Raw genomic sequence first — 15688 nt, forward strand, 5'->3', positions numbered from 1 at the left:
CTGGTGTAACTGTAGGGGTACTGACCCAAAAGATGATGGGGAGGGGGAAGGAGGGGAGTGTCGTCACAAGGTTATTGAAGGGGTGTGTGTGTGTGTGTCGTGGTATTACCACCTTTACTTCTGCACTGCCTTCAGAGCTGGACGCCCGGCCAACAGCCGCCGCTCTCTGTACACCCAGCTCTGAAGGCAGCGCAGAAGTAAAGGTGGTAATACCACGATGCCCCCTAAAATAACCTTGCAATCCCCGTAAGCCCTTTTTGGGGTGGGACCCCCAGTTTGAGAAACGCTGGTCTGCTTGGTGAAATCTGTATCGTATAGGGAAACAGTACACAAAAGACCAAATTTCACAGGGGAGACCAGATATCACGGTCAGTGATGCGTTTTTCTCATCTGTGAATTTGGTAGGGTCCTACAGCTCTCCCAACTCAGCCTAGCATCTTCGCCACTGATCACCCTCCCACTCTAAAAAGCACTTGGATTGAGCAGGAACTTGAATCTTGGGCTCTCAGATTAAAAGGGTGATGCTCTACTAACTGAGCTAGCTTTTCTCCCTTCTGCCCCACAAAGCCTCAGGGAACAGCACCCTGAACGCTTGTAAAACCACCACATGTCTGGCAAAGTGGCAGTTTAACTGCTTCTTAAAATGCACACGTACACTGGACAGTAATAAGCATTGATCTACCTTCACTTTGGCAGTAGCAGTTAAAAGGACATAGTCTGGAGATTCCATGGCTTCACGCTTTTGATGTTGGGCATCCTGACCAACCAGTAAATTGAAATGGGTCGCCAAATGGCGTCTCAGCAGCGTCTTGTTTGGTGGGATGTTCAGCAACTGTGCCATGGTTTCCACATTAAAACGAGGTTCCAAGACCTATGAAACAAACCACAGAGAGTCAAACTGAAATCAATACCCCTGGATTAGAGGTCTTGAGGATGCCAGCGGCCATGCCAGACTTTATGGGCATTTTTTGGGTTGCATAGGCCATTTTTAGGGGAAATGCACTATAAAAAGAGAAGAAAAGAGTTAGACTCAGACTTTAAGGTCAGAAGGGACCATCATGATCATCTAGTCTGACTTTCTGCACATTGCAGGCCATAGAACCTCACCCACCTGCTCCAGTTAACATCTGTTCGGTTTAGAAAGGGTTATTCCTGTGGTTTTGCAGAGTTCTCAGTGACAACAAACCAGTAAACAAGAGAAAGTAAGAGTGACCCACCATCGTGTTTAAAATATGCCTTCATTTATGGTAAAAGATCTTTCCCCCCACCTTCTTTCTTTTTTAAAAAATGTTTCTCTGATTGGATGACTAGAGAGAGCGCTTCAGAGATCCTGTCAAATTGATAATAGTATGTTAATGTGTAATTTTCATCTCGGTTTTAATGTTGGGAACTTTATTTAAGCTTAACAACAATATATAAAGGATAGTGAATAAGCATAGAGTGAAAGTGTTCTGTGTGGTGCGTTTCTCAAACAACACAGCAATGTTCTGCATTCTATAATCAGTTTCTGTATAAGAATCTGATCTACCAGCCTAGTTACTTAGACGGTGCTCTTGATTGTGGTATCTGAGCCAGCAGAGATTAATATCACTATACGAAGATGATTTGTACAGTGTCTGAAATCCAGAACGATCCCAAAGTATTTTACAAACTGATGCACAAACTAGTCACAGGAATCAAAATACTCTCCCACTGCAGAAGCACATCCAGCTGTTTAACAGCACACAGCAACAGTATAGAACAGTTTAGGGCAAGAAGTAGAGAATGCTTTACCTGAAAGAGAATGCAAGGGAAAATTTAGGTGTACAGAAACATAGTTACCTAAATGGTCAGCACATCACTGTTTATAAAGGTTCCTAACAGCAGGAAGCTTACTAAAGATGACTGCCCATTTGGACAGACTGAAGTAAAAAGGAGATTGCTAACATGGCAACACATAGTTACGTTTGGTTTTAGCCATATATAGTATTAAAATATTATCTGGAGTCTCTTATAAGTGAAACACTAAACCCTTACCATAAGTCCACCATGCACACCACTCCCTCTCAAATTAGGTGCATATTCTGCTAGGTCAACTGAGCGTAACCACTCCATTACACGGTGATTGGTCCACTGAGTAACCTCTGATGGGGTGATATTGTTCTGTGAACAGGAATAGTTACAGTCATGAAGATTTCTTAGTTCCAGCTTTAATTTAATTCCTTCTCTGCCCTTCACTTTAACCAATCTTCCACTCTCAAATGCATAACACTTTTCTTTTTTATTGGTACCTTGTGGCATTTTATACTATTAGGCTGGAGATGCACCTAGACCAAAATCCCAGACCTCCCCCTCCCCCCACCAAACACTGGGAAATTTCAAATCAGATCTCAATTGTAGGGGTCCAGCCCATGTCTTCATCAGAGATGCTGTACTCGGAGGCCCCCTACAAAGTGCCTGACAAGTTGAACAGATTTCCTTCTTCAAGCTCCTTGGCTGCTGTCTCTTGTTCAGCATCCTCACCTTCGAGTCTGGTATTTCAAGATCATTTATTAATGTGTGTTGAACAGGCTGGTGGTACTGCTGTTGAAGGGTGGAATAAAGAAAGCTACCTCATGCTCCTGTGAACGTTATGAGAACTTGTCGGAAGCTTTTAGAAAAGGCACTGTGATTTGAAACAGTTCATTGTAACCAGGACACCAATTCAGAACTTGGATTTTTTATATAGCTGCAAGATTTCTGAAGACATATTGATCTGATCCATGCCTTTGCAGCTGATTGGTTATCTCAGATGGAGGTCAACGTTCTAACTCCCCCACCCCAATCTCTCATGCAGCAAGTATGGTAAAATTATGTGAGCTGTGTCCATGAACGCAAAAAGCCTGATTCTGCTGTCGCTCACACCAGTTTTTACACCATTGTTAACTTCAGTGGAGTGACTTCAATTTACACCAGTATATGTAAGAATCCGTTATCCCCAAAGAACCGCTATACTGGGCATCCCTTAGAGAAAGATGTGATGCATCTTGAACCACAGTTCTGGTGGCCTTATCTTAGTATCATAATTCCCTCTCAAGAGCAAGCTGCCTGTACGACAAACACAGCTACAGTGGTAGCCCAAGATAATATTTGATTACAAGGGTCAACCCATTTTAGAAGGTAAATATTAAGAAAGATTTCATACAGATTTCATAAAGACTCAACAAAAAGCTTTACCAGGAACTGTGCACCTAATTCAAGACAATCAATAGATTCCACTTCTACCCTTAAAATAGCACAACATAGAATATATTCCAGAAACAGTCAGTCATTAAAGGGGAGATTTGACAAGAGGAACTGACTCAACGGGCTGGGGTAAGGGGAACAAAAGGGGCCATAGTCCCAGATAGGTAAGGCCCAACTTGAAAGTTGAAGGAAGGGAAAAAGTAAGGGACAGGGAAGAGTTGGAGAAGGTAGCAGTCAAGGCTGGGGGTGAGCAGAGCAAGAATCACTTGTAAGGAAAACCAGTGGATTATACTCTACATGATTTAGCCTTCACTTAAAACTTGTTACCTCATCAGATGGCCTCCTGCGCAGACAGTTGGGTTCAAAGTTATTTATTCTCAGGACCTGAATGGCTCTTTTAATGCTAAGATGGTGAAGGACACTAACAACTTTCAAGGACAGCAAGTCATCCTGTGAAAAATTAAAAAGGTGTGAAAACACACCCACACAGAAACAAACACACCCATTTATTTTTGGAATCTATAAGAACATATACCCAGAAAGAGATAGATTTAGTGTCTGCCTACAGTGCCACACTAAAGAAATAAGAAATACTGGGATAGCTCCTCCTCACGGTAATTTTTACGGATTTAAAAAAAAAAAAATTTGCCTTGCCGCCCCCTACATTTCCCAGAATTCTTTCTACCAGCTGTTGTGTAACTTCCTTCGTGCACAGTCATTCGTGGAAAGGATTCTGCGGAATGATTAGGAGAGAGAGAGTGCCATAACCTGTCATCACCAATGCAACCAGCAACAACATAACTTTCTGAACACAGAATATCAAGTTAGTTTTAAAATTTTAATCCAACCCAGACACAAATTTTCACATGGAAAACATTAAAAAAAATTCCAGCCACAGTGCTTATACGAAAAAGCGAGCATCCCCATGAAAAGAGAGGTAGCTCCTATAGAAAAACAAAGAAATAGTCATGCTGGCCTCAAGCTGATAAATGTTTTTCAGGGGCTTCTGAAAAGGAAGTGGATGGTCAGGTGACTGACAACAGGAGCTGACCATTAGCTCACTAGAGTGGAAAAGTGCTACTACATACAGGCTGTTTAGGTGTCTACATGAAATGGTTTGGTGGTTGTAGGCACCTATAAAGTGAGGTAAACTAAATAATGAAAACCACCTGTGACAGGTGCATAAACCCCACACTGACTAAAGTAGCCCTGCCCCTGTCAATTATGCATGGTAGGGAGGAGGGCTTTCAAAGGGGGAAGCTCTGAGAAGGGAGCAACTAGAGAGCTCCTGCAACCCTCACACCAGAAGCCTTCTAGCCGTGTGAGGAGTCCAGCAAACCCCAGGGGCAAACCGGACAAGGAGGGGCTGACTCATTTACCCAGCCACAAGGACTCCAGTAAAGCTGCTACCCAGGCACACCTGCTTTTCTACCGTGTTATTGACCTCAAGAGGGGCTTGGTTTGTGCTGACCGGAACTTTTGCCTTCCCCCAGCCAGAAGTAAAGTAAACAGACCCACAAGGGCAGGGCCACTACCAGGGCTATGGGTATGTCTACTCGGGGATAAACAACCCGTGGCTGGCCCGGGTCAGCTGCTGACTTGGACTTGCGGGGCTGAGAAACGGCTGTGTAGACATTCAGGCTCAGGAGACCCTGCAAGGGTGGAGGGTCCCAAAACTCAAGCTCCAGCCCAAGCCCGAATGTCTATGCAGCAGTTTTTAGCCCACAGCCCAAGTCAGCTGACCTAGGCCAGCTGCAGATGTGCTGTGGGATTTTTATGCCATGTAGATGTACCCTAAGAGACTGGGGCCTATACTAGGCCAACCCTGTGGTGGAAACTGGGCATAGTGAGGGGCCCAACCCCACCAGGGAAGTGCCCCAGAGAGACTTTTTACCCTACCATCAAAAGCGACGTCCTATTATCAGTCTCACAGAGACACAAAGGACTAACTGGGATGAGGCTGAGGTACCATCTCACCTCCAGGTCAGGACTGAGGCACATGCTCGCTATTTGGTGAGGAAACAGAAGAGCTCATTCTTCAGGACTATCAGCTTGGCAGCTCTCACATGAGCGCTGAATTCCCACTTTGTAAAATGCCTTTGTGGGGGCATCTCATCAGAAAGGTGAAGGAAAAAATGACAGCAGCTCATATCCTTTCAAATATAACACAGTCCTTCCTGCATGTGATCAGTGACACAGTTGGAAGGAGAATGTGCTGGCTCTTCATTATGGTTTTGATATACACTTTAATCGCAATGACAAATAAACTAAAGGCTTAATGTCACTCTGCAACTACAATAGCAGACTACATGCACTGATGTTGCTTTGACTCTGTGCAGATTCCCCTCACATCATCTCAAATTCAGTATTTTTTCAAACCTAGCTACAGCTAATGAGGGAACAGAAAACTTTTTATTACTACTTCCAGAGCAAAGAAATGATACTTTTTCATTTGCCCAAGTACACATTGAACACATCCACCTTCTGGATCACTTGCTGCATAGGGATACAACCAGAATTTTAAATCTGGTTTATTTTTCAGGTGTAGAGATGTTTGTGGCTATTATCCATTTGCAGACCCAGATTTACCTATACATTTGCAATCTATTCAGTGTGAAAGATTACACTTGGCTTTTCTACAACGGGTTTCACTTCAGCATCTAACCTCAGAAGTTTCACACATCAGGAAAAGATACCTTTACATTCGCATGCCACATTTCAACCTGACAGGTTACATTATAAATATTAATAAATATAAATATGAAATATTAAATACAAAAGCTACATTATTGCAATATTGTTGCATTATTGCACACTTAAGAACTCAAAATCAGGAGATGTCTAAGCTAAAACTGCACACTCAGCCAGAACTGTGCCATGAAGCAATGCTTATTTAGTTTCAATCACAAAGTTTGATTCATTGGTGGTGTAAGTAGAAGCAAATCTACTGCCTTCAATGGATTTAGACACACTTATGTGAGAGGGAATCTGGATTCCCATCTTTTAGTGCTATTTATAATCAAACTAATACTACGATTCAGCTTGTGCTCTAACTTCCATTCTAACTACCTTTATGTTCAGGGAACCATATGAAGAAAATTCCATGGAAAATCCAGTAGTTCACTTCTCAGAGGTTTATGCATTTATTTTCTTTAGTTTCACTCTGTAGGGTTTTCTACAAAACCTACTCAGACCCTGAAAGAAATGTTGCTTTGATTTTCAGGTTCAAACTAGTCCAAAAAGCAACATGAAACTTAATTAAAATTGCTTAGCTTCACTTGGTTTCATATCAAAGTCATACAAAACCAAGATATTTACATGGTTTAAAATATAAAACCCCCAAATCTGGTCAGGTTAATTCAGGTTCACTCGTGTGTTTTACCAGCTTTAGTGAATTTTATCATGAATGTCATCTGAATTTTGAGTTTGAATTATTTGTTTGTGTTTGAACCAGGTGAGTTTCATATGGTTTCATTTTGACTTTGCAGACATCTCTGTTTCCAGTTAATGATTTAGGGTAAACTCAGTTATTACAATCCATTAGGTCCCTGAGCATGGTTAGGATTTTGCCTAAAAACACAGTAATGGATCTAAAATTAAAGGGGGAAGTGCCACAGAAAAAGCAACTGTTAGGAAGGTCCAATTCCTGCTACACACCTCTCCTTTCTCTTTATACGTAAATTACACTGGTTTTAAATGCCAAATGGTGCAGATTCTTTACAATCAGCTTTCAGCCCCTAAGTAATTTATATCACTGTTTACGTCACCACTGAATTGACCACAGCCTTCCATGGGCCTGCTGGCCCTATGCTTTCAACAGAGGCTTAAATAGCAGGAGCAAATCAGGTCTTAAAAGCATGTACCCTATTTTTAAATTAATGTCCCAAACACACACAAAAATGGGAAGCAAATTCAGAAAAACATGCTATGTAAGCAACAGAGTACTTGGCATATTTTTTCAAAATTTGTCACAAGGCTTCAGTCAGCTAACTCACACTGTGTAAAATTCCCCCCAAATTCACTTTGGCCCAGAGTTCTAAAGGTATTTAGGCACCTAAAGATGCAGATAGGTGCCTAGTGGGATTGACAAAAGCACATATATGAGTAAGGGTGCAAAGCCTTTATTGATTTCAATGGGGAATTAGGCGCCTAACCTGCTTCACTGCTTTTGAAAATCCCACTAGATATCTCTCTGCATCTTTACGTGCCTCAATACCTCCGTAAATCTAGCCGTAGCTCACTTCCACTTGACTTAAGTGCATTTAAGGGCTTATGTGGGGCATAGACATTGTGCTGAACCTCTGCACAGGAGTGAATTTCATTGCATGCACGACTTTTTCCTCTGCAATGGTACATATGAATTTGAAAAAGCAAACCCAGCAGTATGTACAATCACCATTATTTATCAACGTCCAAAACAGAATATGTTGAGTTCTTTAGTAGCTCAGTGGCTGCACTGTAAGTAAGTTAATATGGGAAGATCTTAGCCTTCTCCCCTGTGCTAGTGTATAGAATGCACAAAGTACGTACAAACAGTATCTTGGCATGAGATGGTAACATTTAGCATGTTCATGGCACAGGATATTAGAAAACACTTTCATGACTTTTTTTTTTTTTTTTTTTTAAGATCATATTGTATATGATCTTGTTTCCATTCCAATCTGGAGGAAAGAACAGAACCTTGCCTCTCAGTTGCATTACGTCTTACCTGCCTTCAAACAAAATGCTCTGGGCTTATTTCACTCGTGGTATTTTAAGGTGGTGGAACTAGGTCAGAAGTTGGTCTTACATATTTAAAAAATACCACCTAATTATATTAAACTTAGTCTTAATTATTTAGAATAAACTTTAAAGAAAAATCCTGATTTAAAGGTTAAAGGAACTTGCTCTGATTTCCTACCCTAGTCACCCAAATGAACAGTAACAATATATTGATCATTTAATGTTAAACTTCTTAGAGAGAAGAATTAAGTCCATCTACTTGAATTAGTTAATATGAACTTGAACAAAGGCCCAATTTTCAGTTGGTAGATGGATGCTATGACTATAAAATTTACACACACCAATTGTGTCTACAAGTACTGCACTTGCATTTGAAAATCATGCAATTTTATGTGCAAATTAAATAGGCATAGGGTTACCTCATTTTCACATATGCATTTATACACATAATTCTCAAATGTTCAGGCACAATGGAGATATGTGGGTATATTTCGCAAGTATACTTTACAATACTATCTTTGAAAACTTGGTCCTTAAAATGTTCCATATTAGCGATAACCTGTGAAACAGTCACATAGGTAGTATTATTGGGATTTATATCCTCTGAAGGGTGTGGCTACTAGATGACGGCATACCACTGAGAATACACTTGACAATGTCTGACATTCCTTTACAGGTTAGTGGCACACAACTTTGTGGGAGGAGACACACAGACAATTACAGTATATTATTGTATAAATATTTTATTTTAAAACTCATTTCAAATGGTGGGAAATTTCTGACATGCTGACCTCTGGTAAAACACTACTCTGCTATCAGTCAGCAAATTTGCAGAACAGGTTTTTGGAAAATTCAACAATTTTAAAATTACCTGCAGAAAGTCACACAAGACAAAAGAAGCTGCTTTTCTGTTGAACTATTTTATTAAGATCTATAGATAGATTTTCCATTCTCTTTTTATAAAAGCAAATGAGATTAATCTTCTAAGGCTGTTAATTTATGTGAATTATAGTTATCTTCCATATAATAGATCTATTCACTCTAGATAAAATTCACCCACGTACAGAGGGCCAGTACAAGACGTATCACCATTTAAGTCCCATCTTAAGCCCTCAGAATTGGGCCTAAGTCATGCATAGGCATTCTGCTGATCTTCCCATGGGTGAATTTTACTCTCTATGTAGTTACTACAAAAGCGATAAATAATAAGGAAAAAGTCGACTGATTTCCATTTTCTGAGTACATGGTAAAATAAAGTTTAATTTGGTAATATTTCTGGAATCATCATGATATATAGCAGGAAAAGCAAGTTTCTTTAGATTAGTGAGACTCCAATTTACCACCTAGAATCATGTCACTCTGCATTAAAAAAAAAACCCTAACAAAAGTTACCAAAACCAACAACACAAAATATGCCAGAAAATAAACTGCCATTTACTTACAACACTCATGTAATGGAGCATTCGACCATCCACCCTTCCTTCATCAAATTGAGTCTTATACTGTGGAAGTCCAATATCATCCAACCACCCTAAGAAAAACACATATTACTAACTCAAAACACCTTTAGCCTAAGGAGAGTTATGTATCTAGTCAGCACTCTCCATGTTATTATTCTCAGCTATTCATGGAAACTTGAATTATCCAGGATCCTTAACCCCTGCCCCTATCTTAGCGTACGCCTATACTGCACACCCGTTACAGCGGCATGTAGAGTACATATGCAGCAGGTCCCCCTAGCATGGGCATGAACAGCCGTGTGGACAGTGAGACAATGCTTAGGTGAGCAAAGACATCAGAACACTGAGGGTATGTACCCTATGCTGCTCTCCACATGCCCAAGCAGTGCCTCCCCTGTTTATACTGCTACTGTTATCGGTGAAGTGTCCCACTGCCAGAGTCTTTCCCCACCTCAGGGAAAGGCTCCTGCAGCAGATAAAGACTCTGGCAGTGCGGAGAGGCTCTGGCAGCTGCCCACTACTGGAGCCTCTCCCCACCGCAGGAAGCGGACTGAGCCTTTCTTCACCACAGTGAAAGATTCTGGCAGCAGGGGAAGGCTCCAGCAGCTCCCAGCTGCCTCCCCCCTGACAGAGCCTTATACTGCTATGTTTACCTACAAAGTGCAGTGTGGATGCAGCCTGATGTTCACCGCTGTGTGCAGCTACACACCCCCTACACGCTGCTTCCAGTAGCGTGCACTGTAGACACTTTTAGAATGCACAGATGCTATTATTTTAAAGTACAACAAATCTTACTGGTAACCCAGTTGTAATCCAGTTTTCCATGATTGTTTTCTTCTTCTGACCCCAGTGCCTGAAGAGCAAGCTGAAGTTTCTTCCGATGCAGTGGATGCTTTATTCCAAGTTCCTGTGAAGACACAGAAACCAAAGCACTTAATTTCTAGCTCAGCAGCATATGGATTACATGTGATTTACACAGTATCGAAACCCACAAACTAACACACAACCTGCAATACGACAGGCCAAATTTTGCCCTTGGACACACGCAGCAATTGCTGTTGAAATTAAGAAGTATTGTGCACATGTATCAGAGGTCAGATCTGGTCAGGTGCCTAAATGTAGATACCTACATTCATAGTGAAGCACCTACCTGAGCACAGCTTGCTATTTGTTGAGCACCCACATCCTAAGATGTCAATGGGACTGCAACTGCACAGCACTTCTGAAAATGAGGCCACTTATTTACATACCTACTGCATTTAGGCGCCTCATCCCTTTGGTGATTGTTAACCCCAGTATTCTTATGTGGAGCAAAAACAGCCTGCTCACTAAACTGTGATGGTAGTCAGCATAATATTTTAAGGGATAATATGTTTATCTACCTACCTCAGAGTGCGGCAGGTAAGGTTGCAAGATTTAGTTAGTTATTAGCTATAAAGCACTTTGAAAATATGAAGTGCTATATAAATGTTAAGGAATAAGTGGCCTGATAGGATATTCCTCCCCAATACTGTTACAAGTGCAGCTGTCACAGGAACTCTTCAAAGAGAGTTTTCTGTTTTTTTAACTAATACCTGATATCAAATGCAAACACTGGAGCATCGGTAGGTGAAATAGCCATTATGGCCACACCTATTTTTAATTTAAAAAATGTTTTCTGATTTTGCATTATATCGTACAACAGCAGCTCTGAGTAGCAGCTTTGAACTAACCAGGGACTACTTAAGAAAGTGGCTGCCTTATTTGTTTACAACACTAAAAGAAGCTACACATTCAGTACATCCAGACTTGCGACTGAAGTAAACGATGATGAATGCTGCGGACCCAAAGCAGGAAAAGAATTAACTCTCCCAAACTGAATGTAATTGAAAAACTGTGGCATGGACAATTTAATCAGAAAGTTACATGAATTGAGGGCCTGATTCTCCAGTGCTTTGCATCATGTGCTGTCATTCATAACCGTACAAGGTGGATGGGGCATAAAACCAAATCAGAATAGTAGCCTTTTACACTCACCTTGCAGAGGTGTAAATAAAGGCATAAGGTGCAAAGACGTGGAAAATCAGGACCATAAGACAGTGGTATTGTAACAAGGGATTCCCTTATTTGAATATATTTTTTAAATGTAATGACTGGAAGAGTTAGTTGATGTGCCAACATTTACTGCAGTTAAATCATACATTTAATTACCTCTTTCATTATAGAACATTAAAATTCATATTAAAGTTAGACAAAACAATTTTTTTTTTTGCATTACTAAAGACAAATGTATTTTAAAGATTCACTTGCTGGGCTTTTCGATTGTAGTTGCTGCATCTCATAGCCCTGACTTACACACGTGCAAAATGTACACCAATGCTTAACAATTATCCAACTATAAATATTTTCCTAACATTTCTTACCTTTTCGAGATCCTGCTGAGAAGCTTGCAAGAGAGTCTGCCCAGACAGTATCCAGTGTTTGCCATGATTCATGTATGAACCTAAACCCTGGCCCTGGAGCCAGTTGCAAACTTGCTCCTTTGTCCATTTAGCAAATGGCATATCCAGGTCACTAAAGCAGAAGAAATTTTTTTTTTTTTAAATTACAAATTCATAGGTGTTTTTCAGAGGTGAGACAATGGACAGGAAGAGATGTGTGCCTATATTATTTAGGCTGTAAGCTACTTGGGAAAAGGTATGCCTATTGCTCTGTGTGTGTACCTAGCGAAATGGGACCCTGATCTCAGTTGTTGAGTCTGAGGCACTACCATAATAAACAGGACAATGGCAGTTATTAGTCATCGTCATCATAATCTGTGTGTTCCAGGATGGCTTTAAAACTTTAAAATGCGACTGAAATATGTTATTTACTTAAGATAACTAAAGATACTCCAGTGACTTACATTATAATGAAGGGAAATTTATCAGCTTATGCGATGACCAAGGCCTTGATCCTGCCTGAAATCCACATGGGGGACTGACACCTGCACCCATGTACAGCCCCATTCACTTCAGTGTATCTCCATAGAGGCAGATCCTGAGCCCATACGCCTGAGAGCCCCACTGCAGTCAATGGGACTGCACTCAGGTGCAGGATTCCACCCATGTGAATCACTGCAGTATCGGGGCCAAACTTAGTACATTAATTTCCCCAACATCCTCTTAAGGAGGACAACGTCCCAAAGAGCCGGGGCTTGTCCATTTCCTTTTGCTAGCAATGCTAATGTTACTCTAACTTAACTTTTGCAAAGCACAATTCCTCCTAATACAGTAGTAAAATGAAAGCCTTCTACAAGGGCAAATAGAAGTGGAAAAGCACTGCATGTTCTGGTTCAGTGCAGCTCCTCTTACCTGTTAGACTGTCCAAGATCTCGAGACCAGCCCAGTCTTGGTCCTGCAGTCGCTCTTGTCCCTCCTCTTTTGAATTCTGCCTCAGACATATCATCTGGGTTAAATGTGGTAGACTGGCTCCTTTTAAGCCTAAGTAAAAGAGAAGAAGCACATTTAATATCCTTAACATATGATAACCAGGAATAAATCCCTTTATTGTCGAAACCATGGAATACACTATGGAGTCTTGAAATAAGTTGCAATAATTATTTCATCTGCACTAAACTCCATTAGGGCTATTTTAAAAACTGGCAGAGTCCAGGTTGGGGGGACGGGAGAGAAGAAGGATGAGAAGCTGAGGACAAAGAACTAAGAGAGAACAAAAAAACAACAAAAACATGCCAGGCATGGCAGTGACTCTGCAATAAGAATAACTATTTACTAGGAACTGTATTGAGACTACCAAGTCATTTCACCTAGGCCACCAAACAGACTGCAAATGGTAAATGACTTTATGTCATTTCCAGCCTAAGCTGCACTTCTGGTGACCTAGAGATGAAAGGTTACGTATCACATTAGCAATCCCTCTAACCATCCAGCCCTACCTGATGTTCACTTTTTATTATTATTATTTAATTTAAAACTTACCTTCCAAATAGTTTCTTGATTCCTCTGGCTTTCTTCTTGGAGTCTGGAGAAGAGGGAGACATCTGCCCACTATCGGTTTCTTTCGGTCGAGGGGGCAAACCAGCTAGGTCCAAGTGATCTGCAGATCCCTTTTCTGTTTCAGCTATTACAAAACAAACCCCAGTAGAACTTCACCTGGCAATACTTCATCTGCGTTTCACATTATGAGCACATTACTGAAGTCTGTAACCACTCATGCTGGAATTACTGTGAACCATCGATTTTAAGAAAACAGGGGGATCCAAGGAGATCAAATGTGTTCCTTTCAGCGGTCTAGTGTTTGAAAACTGGTGGCACCCAATAACAATGAATATGTTGCATTCATTAAGTACCTTGCATCAAAAGACTGCAAGACGCTTTATCAATTACTAATAAATTAAGACCATAGATAACTGTCAGGGAAATGTTATTTCCCCCATTTTACAGACAGATAAACCGAGGCACAAGGAAGCCCCATAGGAATCCAGTGGCACAGCAGGAAGTAGTACTGAAGGATGGCCGACAGAACGAGGAGTAATGGTCTCAAGTTGCAGTGGGGGAGGTTTAGATTGGATATTAGGAAAAACTTTTTCACTAAGAGGGTGGTGAAACACTGGAATGCGTTACCTAGGGAGGTGGTAGAATCTCCTTCCTTAGAGGTTTTTAAGGTCAGGCTTGACAAAGCCCTGGCTGGGATGATTTAACTGGGAATTGGTCCTGCTTTGAGCAGGGGGTTGGACTAGATGACCTTCTGGGGTCCCTTCCAACCCTGATATTCTATGATTCTATGATGCCTTAAGCACTATAAAGCATTTTCACACCAGCGTTCCTGATAATAAAATGCAATTTCTGATTAGATCCAAATCTAGCAAGATCTACCAAAAGCCATCTCCTTCTGACTCAAAAATGCAATTGGGAAAAGAGGGCCATACGCTTCTGCACATAGTGGACTATTTTGCTCCTTCACAGAGGAGTACCATGAACTTTGGGTGGTGTCCTGACTAAAAAGCCATTGCTTCTTCTTTAAGAGTCAAAGGATGGATGTATCTAATACCCACCACTGCACAGGGAAACAACATGTTACCATCCATGCTGCAAATCTTACATCTTTATCCTGTATTTATCTACAGAGACTTCATATCCAGTTCAGGTGAACCTGGGGACTGCTCAAGAATGTTCTTGCCAACCAAAATTATAAAATGAAAAACAAACAAACAGAAAAGGTGCTAAATAGATGATTAAACAAATTGCAGAATCTAATATTCTACTTAAGCAGAGATGTGCCAGCAAGTGCCATACAGCTGTGGGCAAACAAACGATGAGGAGTTTGTTTACATCAGTTATTCGCTAATGGAAGCTTAAAACAAAATTGAAGAGCGAATATAAATCTGCTGCCTGGAGTCTGTTAAAGTGAAACAGCCATAGCCAAAATGTAGCCCTTGGAATCCACAGAGCAGTTTGTGGCCACCTTCATCATCTTTAATACGGATGGACAGCTACAGACACCATCATTTGTTTTAAAAAATACAAAATTCTGTATTGCCTTTCAAGAGAAAACAACGTTCACGAAGCAACTGCCAGTCATTTGGATCAAGATGGAACATGATATGCTGGGACCTATAGTTTAATACCTCAAAGTTAATGATCAAAGTGGCTGCAATTTGCTCCAATTAATGCAAGTTAGGTGTGGCCCTGTGGCTCCTGGGAACTCACCAGTGTGCCCCTTAGTTGGGCAAAGTTTCGATGCCCTAGCAAAAGGACAGTCAGTAGGTCCCATTTTAGCAATATCTTCTCTAATGGCCAAACATGAACAGAGGCAGCTATGTCAAATATTTTAACATGTGCTTTCGGAGCACTTCCGCTCTACTGATGGGTGAACGAGGTGTTCAGAGCTGGACGATAGTGTTACTGTACAGGTATGGTATTTTAGAAAGGAATCTAACTTAGGAAAAAACACATTTCAGCAGCATTCTTGGTGGGAAATATCAGGACGAGGTTGAATGAATCAGAAGCAGAGGTTTGTGGGCACTAGCCGCTCACTGTATCTCCTTCATCACTGAAATAATCCTTCAGGATAGCTGTTTTATGAAAGTGATGTTTGGAAATTTGGAACACTAATGGGAAATAAGGAGAATGCCTCTATTTCTGTTGTGTCTTAGGACCATATTCGCTTTCAATTACCATCACTGACTTAGGGTTACATGGGTGTACATAAAGGCAACACATTCCATTCCGGTTCTATCCTGCCCTCATCCACCAGCATAGCTGAGCACCTGCCAGAAGTACCAGACTAGCATTTGTTATGTGTGGTTTCTCTCTCTTACA

At 41.0% G+C, this 15688-nt stretch overlaps 1 protein-coding gene across 5 annotated transcripts in view; it reads right to left on the minus strand.

The window, feature by feature from the left end:
- The window catches only part of PPFIBP1 (PPFIA binding protein 1), a 172252-nt gene that overhangs the window by 5119 nt on the left and 151445 nt on the right, over positions 1-15688 (minus strand). For all 5 annotated transcript variants that reach the window (XM_084646084.1, XM_084646083.1, XM_084646082.1 and 2 more), the window contains 8 exons: positions 13346-13487; positions 12719-12847; positions 11789-11939; positions 10182-10293; positions 9369-9457; positions 3532-3654; positions 2017-2142; positions 683-871 (listed from right to left, as the gene is read on the minus strand). In XM_084646084.1, the coding sequence (XP_084502210.1) occupies positions 683-871; positions 2017-2142; positions 3532-3654; positions 9369-9457; positions 10182-10293; positions 11789-11939; positions 12719-12847; positions 13346-13487 (1061 nt within the window). The remainder of the gene's footprint in view (positions 1-682; positions 872-2016; positions 2143-3531; positions 3655-9368; positions 9458-10181; positions 10294-11788; positions 11940-12718; positions 12848-13345; positions 13488-15688) is intronic.

The sequence above is a fragment of the Lepidochelys olivacea genome (assembly GCF_965140295.1).
Source record: "Lepidochelys olivacea isolate rLepOli2 genome assembly, chromosome: 1".
Taxonomy (NCBI): domain Eukaryota; kingdom Metazoa; phylum Chordata; order Testudines; family Cheloniidae; genus Lepidochelys; species Lepidochelys olivacea.